Here is a 15992-nt window from a genome sequence, read left to right as displayed (position 1 = left end):
ACAAGATGCAGCATCTCCTGAGGGACCCTCTGGAAAGCAGCAGTGACAACCAGTGCTTGAACAGGGCTTGAGCAGGGAGCTCTGGGTGTCCCCTCAGGGGCGAGGACATTGGCGTTGCTTTTGCTTTGTTGCTACCCAGAGTGCAGCAGGAGGCTGTCGGGCATTCTCAGTGCAGGTGGCACAGAGCCAGGGACACCAGACTGTTTTGCCCCAGGGGACCTTGGGAAGTGTGAGAGATTCATTCATGGCGGTTGTGGGTCATGTGGAGACTTGATCCACAAGGGTCCCAGGGGAGGAAGAAAGAGCTTTGTGAGTGCCGGTGTCTCTTGTTGGTCCCCTGAGTGTTGGACAAGGCCCTGGGGAGAGGACATGGTTTTTCCAGAAATCAAAGTCTCCTCAGGGATGAGGTCCTCTAGAAGTGGCCAGCCTGGTGCCATCACTGGGGACTGTAGTGATCCAGGCAAGGACGGGACAGGAAGCTAGAGATGGCAGCCATGACCTTAGAGACCAGCTCCAGCCTCACCCCTGACCACAGGGCAGGGGACACAGGTGGCCCCTTGTCTCCCAAGCTCCCCGGAGGAGCTTGTCACCCTGCAGAGGGCCCCTTGGGTACTGGACCTTGCACTGGCCTCTGAAGGGTCACAGATGCTCTCAGCCCCCTGCTCTGGGGGAACTTAGTGGAGGGCTGGCCTTGACTTCTGAGTAGACTCCCCAAAGGTGCATCTGTACGGTGAATGAGGGGGCCTGGGGGATTGGCTGTGCTCAGTAGGTTGGATTGGGACCACAAGCCAAGCCCCAGCCTCGCCCCATTATGCTAGGCATAGCGCAGAGCCGGCACGCCCAGAGCGTGTGAGTGGGTGTGAGTGGCAGAAAGCCTTCAGTAGTGCAGCAATGTCTCAGAGAGTGTGAGTGTCCAGGGACCACAGTCCTGTCTCACTTGGCCCACGCTTAGCAAGGCTACTCGCTGCAGAAGGAAGTAGGTAGAGCCGGGCAAGGGGAGGGGTCAGGGTTGGGGGGTGAGGGGGTAGAGCCAGGCAAGGTGAAAGGTCAGGGGGTGACATGCAGGGGGGTGAGGGGTCAAAGCAAGGGGTGAGGGGGCAGAGGGGAACAGGTGAGGGGGCAGAGCAGGGAGGGGGTGCAGAGGGGGGTGAGGGATCAGAGTCGTGGGGGCAGAGGGGAACAAGTGGGGTCAGAGCTGTGGGGGGCTGAGGGGGTCAGAGCAGGGAGTGGTGCAGAGCGGGGGAGGTGAGGGGTCAGAGCAAAGGGTGAGGGGTCAGAGCAGGGGTGAGGGAGCAGCCTTGCTTCCGATCCCCTTAGGCTCAGTGGGACTATGTGGATGAGGTAGAGAGACAGTGGGCCCAACTGGATGGCCTCTGGTCTCTGGGCAGGCCGAGATTGACGGACCTTGTGCTCCCCCACCCCAGGCACACCAGCACGGGCAGCCCGGGATCTTGCTGCAATACAGGACTCTCCTGTGGGCCCAGGGGTAAGTCCAGGCTCAAGGTGGGCTCTTCCGAATTCCAGAAGAAGGGGTCAGGGAGTTTGGGCCTGAGAAAAGGACTCTGCTTGCATGCCGGGGCTAGGGGTGTCTTTGGTTCCCCCCTGTTCTGTCCCACAACCTGTTTCTCTAGCTGATTTCCAGGTCTGGCCACCAGTCTGATGGCTTCCTGCCCAGTTAGTGATCCTGGGCCCTGCTGCCCACACTTAAAATGCCACATTCTCTCAGTGGTGAGGCCTGTTGAGCCAGTGCCACTGACTGCCTGAGACCCTGGAACCTGGCCTTCATCCCTCCCAGAGGGGCACCACTGAGCAGGCTGGAGTCTCTCATGTCCCCTGGCCCTGGGTGGCTTTGGCTGTACAACTTTCAGCACTGTCCTGGAAATGACTTTCAGAGAAGCCATATCCAAGGTGCAGTCTGTGGGCCAGTTCCCACCTCCTGCTGGCCTGGTAATCTAAAGGGGGCTGAGTGGACCCCACAGACCCTTCCCAGGCCCCAGGGATATACTGCCCGGCGCCCCCTGCTCCTGCGCTCATCCGCTGAGCCCTCCTCTGGGCTAGCTGTCCTTGCAGGGAGCCATCACACCTCAGAGGTGTGCACCTGAAGTAGAGGCCAGCTTTGAGACACATGCATTAGTGCAGCCTGGAGCTGTACCCGACCCTGCTCCCCTCACCCCTGCCTTTTGATAACAGCGTTCATTCTTCACCCATGAACACAAACTTTTGTAGGAGGCTTAGCACACTGAAATTACGTGAAATTCTCATGGTAGCCCGGCCATCAAGGCCACTATCACCCTGACAGAGGCGAGGAGACTGAGGCAGAGACCAGGCTCCGAGGAGTGCTGGGGAGTCTATCCCTAGGCTCCTGTTGGCCATGTAGTGTGGTCACTGTCTTGGTGAGGAGACTCAGTGGATGGGGGGTTGGGCAGAGCCTTGGAGGTGTCCAGTGCAGGGGCAGGAGCAAAGCCCAGCATGGACGGTGGGCACCGTCTGATCCTGCTGCAGGGCGCCCCCTCCTCTCCACCAGACTCCCCACTGTGACTGTCCTCATTCAAACTGTGATGTTTGAGAGATTACAATACCAGGCCTCCTTATAGTTATGGATTGAGGAGATTTGGAGGGCCCTGTATATCAGAGCAGCCTCTGGCCGGGGAGTGTTGGTGTTACTCCTGGCAGAAATGCAGGGAGTCATCACCCTGTCCCGTGGGGTCTGTGCAGGCATGCGTGTGCTTCTGTGTGCTGGGGCTCCCTGAGTTGACTCACATCTCACCCAAGGACTCCCCAACAGCTTTCACTTTCCCAGCTGGCGGCCTCCCCACCGGCTGCGGCTCCGAGAAGCTCTTCCAGGCCCCCTCCTCAGCCCCCTGACAGCGCTCAGTCCCCAGAGGGTCCCCAGCTCCAGGCAGTAAGTGCACCCTCCTGTCCCTCTTTCCTTCCCATACAGGCTCGTCACCCAGTCATGGGAAGGGAGTTTGATGTTTGGTTGGTTAGGTCACAGGACCCTTGGGGATTTCTTCGTGATGTGGGCTGTGAGATGGGATGGGAGGGAGGAACGCCCAGCTTCCCACCTCACGCATCTGCCACCGTCCTACGTCTGAGACCGGACAGGACCGTGATGCCCTGCAGCAGTGCTTGGCGCTTGCTTGGTGCCAATGTCTCCTCAGCACTGGTCTGCTCATCTGATTTGTGGATTGTAAGTCACAGATGTGGCTGCTCTGTGAAATACAGGGTGACCTGCTCAACCCGAGTTACAGATAAAAACAGAACCTTTATAGTTTTTCCGAAGTATTATTGCCTGGTACCGACAATGCCAAGTGGCAACCCTACAGAAGCCATGGGGCAGCACACCGTTAGACCCGAGCACCTTTGGGGGCCCTCAGTGGTGGGTTCTTGCAGCGTTCACCTGGAGCCCTGGTTTTGTTGAACAGGACTCTGTATTAGAGGGCAGGGTCTCTCACCTGGAAGCTGACCTGAGCCAGCCGCCCTCGGTCCAGGGACCGCCTGCCGTGGAACATCTGCAGGAGCTTCCCTTCACTCCTCTGCACGCCCCCATTGTTGTAGGAGCACAGACCAGGAGGTGAGGCTTGGGGCCGGGGGCTTCGACCCTTCAGCTTTGATGAGCAGGCTCCAGCACCTCCTGGAGTCGGGCTGAGGGGTTCGTCTGTTTCAGCTCTAGAAGCCAGCTCTCCAGAGCTGCAATGGCACTCCTTCAGTCTTCGGGCTTCCCCGAGATCCTGGATGCCAGCCAGCAGCCAGTGGAAGCCGTCAATCCCTTAGATCCTGTGAGGTTCAACCCTCAGAAGGAGGAGTCGGACTGTCTCAGGGGGAATGAGATCGTGCTGCAGTTTCTTGCCTTCAGCAGGTAAACTCCCAGTGCCCCAGCATCATGCTCCCCGGCTTCCTCACGCTGAAGGCCTGGCTTTGAGCATGTTCTGTGTTCAGATTTCTGCAGCAGGACCTCCTGTTTCCCCAGTTAATTGACACACGTAGTAATTGTGTGTGTTTATGAGGTGGTTGGTAACCTGGCATGTGATATGGTATGTGTGCGGGATGGTTGATAATCTGACACTCACGTGATATGGTGTGTAGCCACTGGGCCAGTAATCAGCTATCTTTGTCTTAAACATTAGTGCTTTCCCCATGCTGACCTTAGTTAGACCTGCCATCTGATTTTACATTTTTCTTTTTTTTTTTTCTTGGTTTTTTTTTTTTTTTGTTTGTTTGTTTGTTTGTTTGTTTTTTTGAGACTGGGTTTCTCTGTGTAGTCCTGGCTGTCCTGGAACTCACTCTGTAGACCAGGCTGGCCTCGAACTACATTTTTCTTACTAAAATCCCGCCTTTGTAAATGCCAGAGGCCCTCCTATGTGCAGTCTTCCAGGCTAATTAAAGCCTACCCTGTGTGTGCCCAGTTTTCAGATGCCAGTGTTGCCGAGAGCGGCAACTCCAGGCCAGAGGTCATGGCACCTGAAGTAGCCTCTGTCCTGTCCCCTGAGAGGACAAAGCAGTCCTCTGTGGTAACGGAGGCAGCCTCTGTGACCACAGTGCCTACCCCGTCCCTGTGCGTGTCACACCCTGGGACTCCCCTGTGGATGTCTGACTAAAATTCCCTATCCTTGGATTCAGAGCAGCCCAGGACTGCCCAGGAGCGCCATGGCCACAGACCGTGTATTTCACCTTCCAGTTCTATCGTTTCCCACCCGAGACCACGCCACGCCTGCAGCTGGTCGAGCTGGATGGGACAGGCAAGAGCGGCTCTGGCTCCCTGTCCCACATCCTTGTCCCCATTAATAAAGATGGCTCCTTTGATGTTGGTAAGTGGTGAACGAAGGAATCCTGTGCTAAGCCTCGTGAGGAGCTGTTGTTTTATGCTTCCTTTTCTTTTTATTTATATGTCTGTGTGTCTGTCTGTGTGTCTGCCACTTGTGCGTGAGTACCCACGGAGGCTGGGAGAGATCCCCTGGAGCTGGAGCCACGGTGGCTGTGAGCCATCCGACGTGGGGGCTGGGTGGGAATCAAAAGTCCTTCCAGGAGCAGCAGGTGCTCCTAACTGCAGAACCAAGTCTTCCTTCCCATAAATGTTATTCTTAGGAGCGGGGTCTTGTATGCAGCTTGCCGTATGTGTGGAACTTGAGAGAATGGGGTGATTGGTGTGTGTGTAAGACCCAGCTCCATCCTGGCCGACTGTGCTCTGCGCGGCACCTCTGGAGTCAGCCTTAATGGACATCAGTCCCCTCTTACAAGGATTTTTTTTACACAGTGCCCCTGCAACTCAGTTTTCTGAAAAACTTACACTCAATAGTATAATGCCATTTAAGAATTTAAAACAATTTTTAATACCATTAGCTATCTTGCCAACGTTACAGTTGCTGCAGATACTCATAGTTTAAAATGTAATCTGCTCAGAAATCAGATCTCAGGCTGTGAGATGGCTCAACAGGTAAAGAAACCTTCCACCAAGCCCGAGGACCTGAGTTCATTCCCTGGGACCCACATGGTGGAAGGAGGGAACCAGTTCCTGAAGTTTGTTCTCTGACCTCTACATGTGTACCGTATGTGTGCAAATGTAGGCATGCATACACACACACACACACACACACACGCACACACACGCACACGCACACACACAGGAGTTGTAATTAAAGACAGAAACAGAGATAGAGTCCCCCTTTTATGGTGGGCGTGGCCCTCTCTTGTTAGTTGTACTGTCTGCACAGCGTGTGAGCCACACGGTCCTGTACAGCTTCCGAGGCAGTCTGGACTTGTTTTCTGTCTCACGGCAGTGGCTCACAGGGTGTTCTCTGCTCTCTCCTCTCCTGGGCACTGGGGTGAGGCCTCTGGTTTTTGATGAGAGCTTTGGTGGTGTGACACCTTTGCAGCACTGGTCTGTTCTCTTGATGGAGCTGTGGCAGCTGACTGCGCCCACCGAGTGTGCCTGTGTGCTTCTCCCAGTCTGCTTTGGATACCTCTGCTTGACAAGCAAGATGCTCCCGTGATCTGAGCATCTCACCGACTATGAGGAGGTGTGGTTCCCTTGGGACAGGCCGATAAACTGTGACAGGGTGCTTTGGCATTTCCCGGGCAGACAATGGCTTACCACTCCAGGTTTCGTTGTAAAGTAACCAATTTTAATCACACAAGGCAGAAACACACCTGACACGTTTTTTCCATCTCTGCTCATGAGACCACGCTGGGGTCTGAGTTCCTGCTGTCTCTCGAGGTGGACAGTGGTTGGGAAACCACACTTGGATTCCAGTGCCAAAAGAAGCAGCTTTTGCAACATTGGCTGCAGAGCTCAGGGACAGGCTGAGGTTCAGGGATGCAGGAGGATGAGAGGCCGGGGCGTGCATGCGCGTGTGCGTGTGTGAGCATGCAAGGGAAATAGGTCTGAGAGGCACTCAACCTAAAGGGAACATTACCCTCTGGCACAGGGGAGTCCCACAGTCCCACACGCCTCTCAGCCAGAAGTAGGGACAGTCTGAAATGCAGCCCAGAGATGATGTCATAGAGCTTGCAGGGAATACGAACAGAGACAACCACAGGTGGCTACGAAGAGGCCACAACCTTTGTTAAATTTATATACTAACCTAAAAATTCCTAAATCAAACCTTACGCCACCCTCTGGCACTAATGCTGCCAGGTCGCTAGGTTGGAGACCCGTCATCACCCCCACCCTCCCGCCCCAAGACTCTCCACCCTGATTTAAAATATTAAGACATGCTACTAGCGATGAGTCAGTAAAGAAACCAAGCTAGAAGTGGCTAGTTATTTTAAAGGTAACGGCAAATAATGCCACACCAGAAGACTCAACAAGATGGAAGTAAACAGGTGTGCAGGCTGCCACCTGTGCTGGGAGAGAAGAGTGTCCCTCGGGAGGCCGAAGCATGGGGTCGCGGCAGGGGACACAAGCAGGAAGTCTCAGCTTGGGGACCACAGGCACAAGAGGCACAAAAGCTTCCTGTTTCTTTCCAAAGTCAGAATTAATGGAGTCAGAAAGTACAGATCAAAACACCTCTTCTCTCTATGTCTATTTATAACCACGCAGTTGTGGGAACACACACCCTAAGAACCAGCCATTCCTCTGGCTTCCGCCCCTGAAGCTTACACTGCAATGGCGGAAGGACTCAGCTGTAATGGCTGCTGGCACCCTGTGTCCAAGCGCAGCCTTCCTGCTTACCTGAGCCCTCATGGACTCTAGCTTCTGCTCCCCATGCAGCAGGCCCAGATTGAGGTGGTTAGGACAGCCCTGCCCCTCTCTCCCTTACCCTACTACCCCTGTCCTGAGGAGCAAGAGCGGAGAAGCCAGCAAGTCGCTGCACACAGAGGCTCCAGGCTGGGGGGGGGGGGAGGGAACGTCACTGGGAAGTTCTTGGTTTTCTCAGATCTTTGGCCACAACTCTTAAGTTTATAGCCAGCCTGGGACATGACACACTTCAAACCCCATGAGGAGGCAACTGGCAACTGAGACGCCACACATCCAGCGAAGTCACCTCTCAGAACTGACAGAGGGATAAGGACATTTCAGAACACAACGAAGACATCTCACAGATTGAAGCAACCCACGGCTACAAAGCCAACACTGCACACAACGCTTAGGAATGGAATGCACAGAGGGAGAGAGAGTCCCAGCTAAGAGAACACAGGAAGAATGAATTTCAACTGAGCGGTTTGAGTCCACGCGTCCTGACAGAAAACCCTCGAAGCCCGAGTGTGCATAGAAAGGACCTCACAGAGGAACAGCCAGCAGACCGTAGGGATCAGCAGGTTCACTGTATGTAAACAGTCATCACAAGCAAACAAGAACAAACACGGTCAGATGTCAACATATACAGAGAAGCTGCAGGGACTGAGGAGAGATAGCACCACTCTAAAGGACACACAGGCAGGAGCTCAGGATGGAGCGCCCAGATAACCCCACCCAACCATAGTCAGCGGATTTCACTTAATAATAACACGCACCACATTAACTCTCTGATTAAAAGATGTTCAGAATTAAAAGCAACGTGTACCTGTCGTCTCCAGACACCACACCTCACTGGCCAAGGCAGCCACAAGCTGGCAGTCAAAGGGTCGATGATGCCATCTGTCAAGGAAACAGAAGCCCAAAGGGAGCCCCTGCGGTCAGTCCGATGTCTAACAGAGTCGAACTTCCACACACGGATCAAGAAGACGCAACAGTTGTAAATACGCATGCACCAGACTCTGGGGCTCTGGGTTTCACCAGCACCGATGACGACGCTAAGGGAGGCATAGACAGACAGGAAACAGCAGGCAGCTCCAGCAGCACAGATCCAGCAGACAGACTAAAAATTAATAAGTTCCAAGGTTTAACTATGCCACAGGTTTTTACAGACCGAGTGCACAGTCTTCCCGGAGGCCCATGGAATTTAGTATAAAACTCACCACATGTTAGGTCCTAAACCAGCCCTGCTGCAGAATAACAGAAATACAGAGAGAAAGCCAGTGTATATGTGTGTGCCGTGTGCATGCAGTGCCTGTAGAGGCCAGAAGAGGGCATCGGATACCCTGTACCTGAAGTCATAGGCGGCTGTGAGCAACCACCTGGGTGCCAGGAACCAAACTGGGGTCCTCTGAGCCATCTCCAGCCCCTCTCTTTGCTATATTTGATATATTATATATTTTATATATACATCAATTTCCCCCATTTTCTCGGCTTTCTTAATTTGTTCTTAGATCTGCTGACTTTGTAGATGCAGGACGGTATGCAGGGCTATGCTTTTTCCTACTGATTGTATTGTCTCACTCACGCATAAGCTGTGCTTTCTAGAAACCCTTCTCTGTCTTTTTCTCCTCCTCTTCCTCCTCCTCCTCTTCTTCCTCCTCTTCTTCCTCCTCCTCCTCTTCCTCTTCCTTTTCCTCCTCCTCTTTGTCCTTTGTCCTCTTCCTCCTACATGGGATCTCAGGTAGGTCAGGCTATCCTTGAACTCACTGTATAGCCCAGGTTGACCCTGAACTCCTGATCCTCCTGTTTCCAGCTTCCCAGAGCTGGGATGATAGGCATGTGTCACCAAGTCAGGCTTTTGAGAAAACCTTGTTCTGTTCCCTTCCACAGTTACTGCACAGCTTGGAGTTTCTCTGCAGGGGTCTGCAGGGACCCTGGTGTACTGGGTCCTCCCTTTCCTGTGGGCGGTTAGATCTGCCCTTGAATGGAAAGTGGCTAACACTTTCTGTTGTGTGTCCCATGCTCCCCGAGCGGAGCGCCTCTGGATTTCCTCTGCCTTACTCGATGCCTGGCTGTTTGCAGCTGCTGTGGTTCATTCTGAACTTTGGGGTCCATCTAGATGGACAAAGTCTCACTTGATGGAGCTGTGGACACCTGTCCAGGGCAGGGGGCATCTGTGAATCGCGAAGGGATGCTGGGGTTGACTGAGAGAGAAATGTGTCCACCAAGCCTTGGGCTGTATGTGCGGCTCGGTGAGGGAGCCACAAGGCTCTACCAGAATAGGTATGGGGTAGTAAGCGATGAGGGCTAAGAACTTGCAGAGGCTTGTACCCTGCTCAGCGGACCCTTTTCAGTGTGACTGGTGGCATTGCTGCTTCTGAGCTACCAGGGATGACACAGGAGTCTCGGAGAAGGTGCTTCTATGGCGGTGCCAACAACAAGGTCGTTGGTCCCCACTGGACAGGGCTGCAGAGGGCTGTGCCCACAGTGTGAAGAAGCAGCCAGCTTGCTATGCATGGCCAGCTGATGCCACAGTAGCCTGCCGTTCTGCCTCAATGGCAAATCCTCCACCTTGGCACCACAGGCACGGGCCCTGTGTGTCCTGTTTCCCCACGTGCCTTGTGTAAGGACTGGCATCAGACATGGCAAAGCTAGTGAATGCTGAGAGAGTGAGGTGGTAGTAGTGTCAGAGGGGCCTGGCAGCTGACAGATGTCATAGTGATGGGGCAGGAAAGCCATCCAGGAGGTGTGGGGAGGAGCTGGCTATGGACTCAAGGGTCCAGCCTGGGACACACTGGAGTCTGAGTGTGCCAGGGAGATGGGTGTGCATGTGCCTAGGGGAAGCTGAGGTAGGTGTGCTGGGCTCCTTCTCGCACATCTCTGAGGCTGTCATTCCACAGAGGTCTTGCTGGGGTGCGTTGGGGGCTGGCACTGATCTGAAGCCTTGGTCTGACACTGTGGTAAGCCCGGGCTTTGGTATTCACAGGGCTGCTCCAGAGCCCATGTGTCTCTGAGAGGCATGAGGAGCTGGCCAGTCTGTGAGCATGTCCTAAGCTGAGGATGGCCAACAGGGCCAGGCTACACATGGGTTGGTGGTGGCTCTGTCTGGTCGCCCATGAGATGCCACAATGGGGCATACCTGTCTTCTGCCAGATGGTTTTCACTCAGTTCCTCTTAGATTGTCTTCCTGCTTCCCCTCTTGCTTTTCCATCCTGAGAGCTGCCCTAAGTCAGGCCTCACCAGTCTTGCCTGGGGTCCACCCCAGCCACCCACCTTCCCTTCCCTGTCTCTCAGGTCTGGAGCCCAGCACCATAGACTGTATCACATCCTATACTCTCCCTGCAGGAAAGGGTGCCATCTGTCTGAGGTCAGACAAGGTGTTGGTCTGTGCACCCCATGCAGCTGAAGTAGTAGAGAGGGTGTCACAGAGGGAAGGGGCGACCCCTGAGGAGCTGTGCACACCCTCCTCTCCAGAGGTGTGGGCTCTGCCCATCGAGGCTTCCTGGGTGTCATTGGCACTGTTGACAGAAGGGGAGGAAATGGCTGCTTTGAGCGTCCCTTGGCATCACTGCTACGTGCGTGCGCTTTAACTAGCGGTGATCTCACTGTCAGTTTTGTCCGTTCAGAATTAATGATCATGCATCCTCGGGAAGATGAAGGTAGAGGCCACAGTTGTAGCTACCATGTTAGTCAGCCTGCGGGGTAGGTGCAGCCTCAGAGAGGCACCTGGGATTTCTCTGGGCCTCAGAGTTCTGCACTAGGAGCCCAGCAGGGGCATACTCAAAATGTCTTTGTGTGTGTGTGTGTGTGTGTGTGTGTGTGTGTGTATGTGTCTGTGTGTGTGTGTGTGTCTGTGTCTGTGTGTGTGTATGTGTCTGTGTGTGTAGGTGTCTGTGTGTGTGTATGTGTCTGTGTGTGTAGGTGTCTGTGTGTGTGTGTGTGTGTAGGTGTCTGCGTGTGTGTGTGTCTGTGTGTGTCCGTGTGTGTGTGTAGGTGTCTGTGTGTGTGTCTGTGTGTGTAGGTGTGTGTGTCTGTGTGTGTGTCTGTGTGTGTGTCTGTGTGTAGGTGTCTGTGTGTGTGTATGTCTGTGTGTGTGTGTGCACACGTGCATGCATGGTGGAGTGCGTGTGTGCACACATGCATGCTCATGCACACACATGTGACCCAGCCTTGACAGCACATGTGGACCGGTCTCTTCCTTAAGCTCTGTGTATAGAATAATAAACTCCTTGGCGAGCCTCATGGTCCGCTCTCCCCATCCATCACCCTCTGTTTCACAAGGACTCGGTGGAATCCATAAGTCTTATTTTGGGGGCTTATTGTGTGCACTGGAAAGAAGTACAGTCTCCCGAACACGACTCCTCGCTTTGTTAATTTGGGTACTTCATGATGTTTTTGATTAATGTGTTTATTAACTGTCATTGTGATGGAAGCAGAAATTAGTAATCATGACCAGAGCAGAAATATCTCCTCACGCAAAGATGATAAATAGCCCTAATTACCTGCGGACTCACTCCAGGCTCCTCTGCGCAGGCTCCCCAGGCCTCCAGCTGCGGTACATGGTGGACCCCGGGTTCCTGAAGCCAGGAGAGCAGCGCTGGTTCGCCCACTACCTGGCTGCTCAGACGCTCCAGGTTGACGTCTGGGATGGAGACTCCTTGCTGCTCATTGGGTCTGCCGGCATCCAGATGAAGGTAGCCACCCCGAGGGACGAGGGACGAGGGACGAGGGGCAGGCTCCCCGCTGCTGTGGGGCAAGTCACTATTCAGCCTGTCCCCTAATGGCAGGGTCACCGCCCAGTACCCTCATTCCCTAGTGACAAACAGTGCAGTGCTCTCTGCCCCCTGAGGGGACAGTCTTCTCCATGGAGGCTGGATTCCACAAGCCATGTGTTTTTGGTGAGCCTCTTTCCTGCGCTGTCCTGCCAGGCCATGCCACGCCAGGCCACACCACTTTCTGTCTGTTCCAAAGTGATGCTGTCCATAGGCTGTCTAAGGGCAGGTACTGGTCACCTGTCCTCTGAGGTGGCTGGAGCTGGCACGTCAGAGGGGAGGATGACTGAGGTGTGGGAAGATTGGCTGGTTCCTATCGGCAGAAATGGATTTCTCTTTCCTTCCCTATTACTGAGAATCAAACCCAGGACCCTGAACATGCCAGGCACTGCTGAGCTACCTCCAAGCGTCCAATGCATGTGCTGTGATTTTAGTTAGAATCTTCTGAATGTGTGTTCCTGCCCTCTCCCCTGCTGACACCAAGACCCCTCACTCTTTCCTGGGCTTTCTCCTCAAGTCTTTCTGTGTTGTGATGTGAACCCAAGGGGTCAGCAGAAGATTATCATGAAAATCCTGGCCTGGCCCTATCCCTGTGTAATCATGGTGGTTGCTGAGGTCTCTCCTAGATCCCAGCCACACTGTCTCCCAGGCTCCCTGCCTTCTCATTATCCTCAGATACTGGGCACCGAGACCCATGGATTCCAACTGCCCTGACCCCGCTTCTGTGTGCCTGACCCCAGGCTGCATCCCTCCTCTCCGAGGCTGTGCCAGTCCTTCCCCCATTCCTATCTGACTCTTTTAACCCATTCTGTCTCCACTGTCGCTTCTGCTTTGCCCCCTGCCATTCAGCATCCTTGGCTTGGGGGCCTCTGTGAGGATGGGGTTCCTTGGGTAGGGATGGTTTGTGGATGCTGGAGGCAGGCTCTGCAGTAGAGAGGAGTCAGGGAGGATGCGAGGGACTTCACAAGGCAGCCATTGAAGCACGGTGGGGAATTCGGCTGAGCCCCAACCACACAGTATCATACTGTCTCAATCTCTGTGGAAACTCCTCATTGCGCACGCATGCATGTGTCACTCATGAGCACGTAGACAGATTGCACATGCCTGCAGATACCCTTAGCCAGAAGGGGGCAGCGGATCCTCTGAAGCTACAGTTACAGGCAGCAGCCGCTGAGCTGCCTGGGGGTGCTGGGAACTGAACTTGTGTCCTCTGGAAGAGCAGCGAATACTCTTAGCTGCTGAGCCACCTCTCTAGCCCTTCTACTTAAGTTTTAAAATTAAAAGGCAAAGAAGAAGCCAAGTTGCCTTTGAGGACTCCTCCTGTTGGAGCCGGTGGGCCCTGTGCTTCCAAGAAAGGAGAAAAAAGTTGATAGCCGCCACACTGAAAACCACCAGTGTGGGGTTCAGTCTCTACCCTATTGCTCACGCCCTTTGCCTCTGTGTTCCCTGATGCCACATCCCAGATGGCAGAGTGAGAGCTTCACATGCACAGGGCAGCTGGGGCCAGCAAGGCCTGCTCCTTGCGATAGGAGCCAGACCCCTCCTCTAGAGAGAGTCGTTCTTTGCAATCAGCCTTCCAGCAGGACAGGCACCGGCCCCTCGTTCTGTTTACTTCTTTTTGCCTCCTACAAATGTGAGATGTTCCTGTATTTCTGGGTCATTCTCTGAAGGCCACATCCCGTTTTCTGGTACCAGGGCTCTTGAACCACGGACATGTGTGCACTTGTGATGAGCTGGGCTGTCAGCATCCTAAGTGTGGAGCGGCTCAGGTCTGGCGTCTGCACTCCCAGGGAAGGTGCTCTCATGGCTGTAGGAGGGAGTCAGGGGTTCCAGAAGCTAAGACCTCAGTCTGGCTCCTTCCTCCTGCCTATCTCTGATTAGGTCCAAGCCTGCGATTCGTCCTCCAGCCTGGCACGGCTCAGGCAGATATGGGAATGATAGCTGGAGAAACACACTCAAGAGAGCTCCGCTGTGCTGTCCGGGGACAGGCGGGCGGGCCTTTGCCTCGCAGGGCTTGATGCTACCTCAGCCTGGGTCCAGAGAGGGTGGCCAGCCCCTGCCTCATTCTGTTCCCGGTGTTTCTTCCCATTGGAGGCCAGCTCCTGCCAGGCAGCTGCCAGGCCCTTGGTGCACCACAGTGCCACCCAGTGTTTATTCTGGGTCAGACTGGGCTATGCTTTGTTAAAGCTGATGTTTCTGAGAAGCTGGCCTCTTGCCTCATCTCCCCTTCAGTGTGACAGGTTACAGCTCTGTACCTGACGCCCTTCATGGACCTGTCTTCCTTCTCCTCCTCCAGGGCCTCTCTGGGTGGGTCAGGAGCTGCCCTAACCCTCAACAGTCTGTCGGAGGTGTCCGTGGTTAGATCCCAGCTGCTCAGTGCTGCCTGTCTTCCCTCTGTAGCACCTCCTCCGCCAAGGGCGGCCAGCTGTTCAGGTCTCACACGAACTGGAGGTCGTGGCCACTGAGTATGAGCAGGAAATGATGGCGGTGAGTGGCGACGTGGCTGGCTTCGGCAGCATCAAGCCCATCGGAGTCCACACGGTCGTGAAGGGCCGGCTGCACCTGACCCTGGCCAACGTGGGTAAGAACCCCAGCGGCCTCACCTGGCCTGCCTGGGTTTGTGCCGTTTCCCCAGCACCTGTCTTCCCCAGCCAGAGCATGAGGGGAACACCTCCGTGGACACCCCACACTTTGTACAAAGCCAACACAGTTTGGGTGAGAGTGGTCGGCCCGACCTCAGCCACCGCACCTCTGTTAGCAGGTAGCAGGGCTTCACTGCCTGTCCTGACGGGAGCTTGGAATCACCCTTCTCCTCAGGCCTATCCACGGATCTTCTTGTGACCACCCTCCAACAGGGTGACTACGTGCCAGGAGGGATCCCATTTGGAGTCTCTGCCCCAGCACTGCCCATCGGAAGAGAGCAGCTGTCTTGATTTCTCTGTGTAGCTCAGGGATAGCAGAGGGAGGGAAACACTTCTGAGTACAGCGACATTGAGTCAAGGTAGCTCAGCAGAGGGACCAACCCCAGCCGACTCTTGTTACTGCCCGTATTCGGACCAGTGAGTGAGAGCAGGACTTGCTCTGGGTAGTCCTGCCTGGGACTCTCTGGATGGAGGAGTCAGGGCTAAGGCCATGCATCTATCCTGGAGAGATGGGCTAGTAGGGACCCTTTAGGGCTAGCAAAATGCTCACTGAACCTCCCTTGAGGGTATCCCAGAGGGTGGGCGATTTTCCTGGTAAAACTGAAAGCCTAAGACCTGTAAGACCCGTACTGGGAGGTGGTTGGAGGATGGGACCAGAGCTCCACCGTTCTATCAGGGATTTTTCCATTTCTCAAAACCCAGCCTCCCTCTGAATCCAGGAACCCTACGGGCCACATCCAGGGTAGGCTGAAGCACAGGCTTGTGGTGGGGAGGGGACAGCGGTGGTGGCAGAGGAGCAAACACACAGCTCATTAAGTCTGGTTGGAGGTTTCTGCCTGCTTGTTTAGAAATGTAAATCCAAGGCGGCCTGGAAAACAGACAATTCAGAAACAGCGAAACTCAATTAGGTTCCGGAGGGAAAAAAAAAACAAAAAAAACCCCCGAGGCTCCCTTGAGGAGATGTGGGCGCTGGCTCCGGGAGCTGCAGGCAGGACGTGCCCAGCTCCCGCCTGCCGGACCTTTTTATATTGCATTCACCGGCGCACAGATGTGCAGTGACTCTGGGTTTGAAAATCTTATCTCGGAAGAAAGATGGGCCCTGTTATGTGTTATCTTAAGCTGTCGTTTTCATACTTTGCCTGCAAAAGGGAGATAAGCCAATGGGGACGAACGCCTGAGATAGCCAACACAAGGGACGCTGGTGCATGCTGTCAGTGAAGGTCAGAGTGCTGGGCGGCCCGTCGGTGGGGACACCCCCCCCCCCAACACACACACTGTTTCTTAGGGGAAATGTTATGGCCTTCATTTCCTTATAAGACCAGTTATTCCACTTGGTGTTCAGTCATGTTTCAGCAAACTGGAGTTCGGCCTCAGGGGGCCTTCAGTGTGGCAGACACAAAG

At 54.5% G+C, this 15992-nt stretch overlaps 1 protein-coding gene across 4 annotated transcripts in view; it reads left to right on the top strand.

Annotated features, from left to right (window-relative positions):
* Nphp4 (nephrocystin 4) overlaps positions 1–15992 on the top strand; it is a 92320-nt gene that overhangs the window by 61751 nt on the left and 14577 nt on the right. For all 4 annotated transcript variants that reach the window (XR_013110295.1, XM_076933637.1, XM_076933636.1 and 1 more), the window contains exons 12-18: positions 1425–1486; positions 2786–2902; positions 3426–3574; positions 3668–3859; positions 4621–4808; positions 11711–11871; positions 14350–14530. Coding sequence is in view for 3 of the 4 variants with exons in the window: in XM_076933637.1 (XP_076789752.1) it covers positions 1425–1486; positions 2786–2902; positions 3426–3574; positions 3668–3859; positions 4621–4808; positions 11711–11871; positions 14350–14530 (1050 nt within the window). In the remaining variant the exon portion in view is untranslated. The remainder of the gene's footprint in view (positions 1–1424; positions 1487–2785; positions 2903–3425; positions 3575–3667; positions 3860–4620; positions 4809–11710; positions 11872–14349; positions 14531–15992) is intronic.

Source organism: Arvicanthis niloticus, chromosome 5, assembly GCF_011762505.2.
Source record: "Arvicanthis niloticus isolate mArvNil1 chromosome 5, mArvNil1.pat.X, whole genome shotgun sequence".
NCBI lineage: Eukaryota > Metazoa > Chordata > Mammalia > Rodentia > Muridae > Arvicanthis > Arvicanthis niloticus.
Note: the sequence above shows the minus strand (reverse complement) of the source record. Positions and strands in the feature narration are given on the sequence as shown.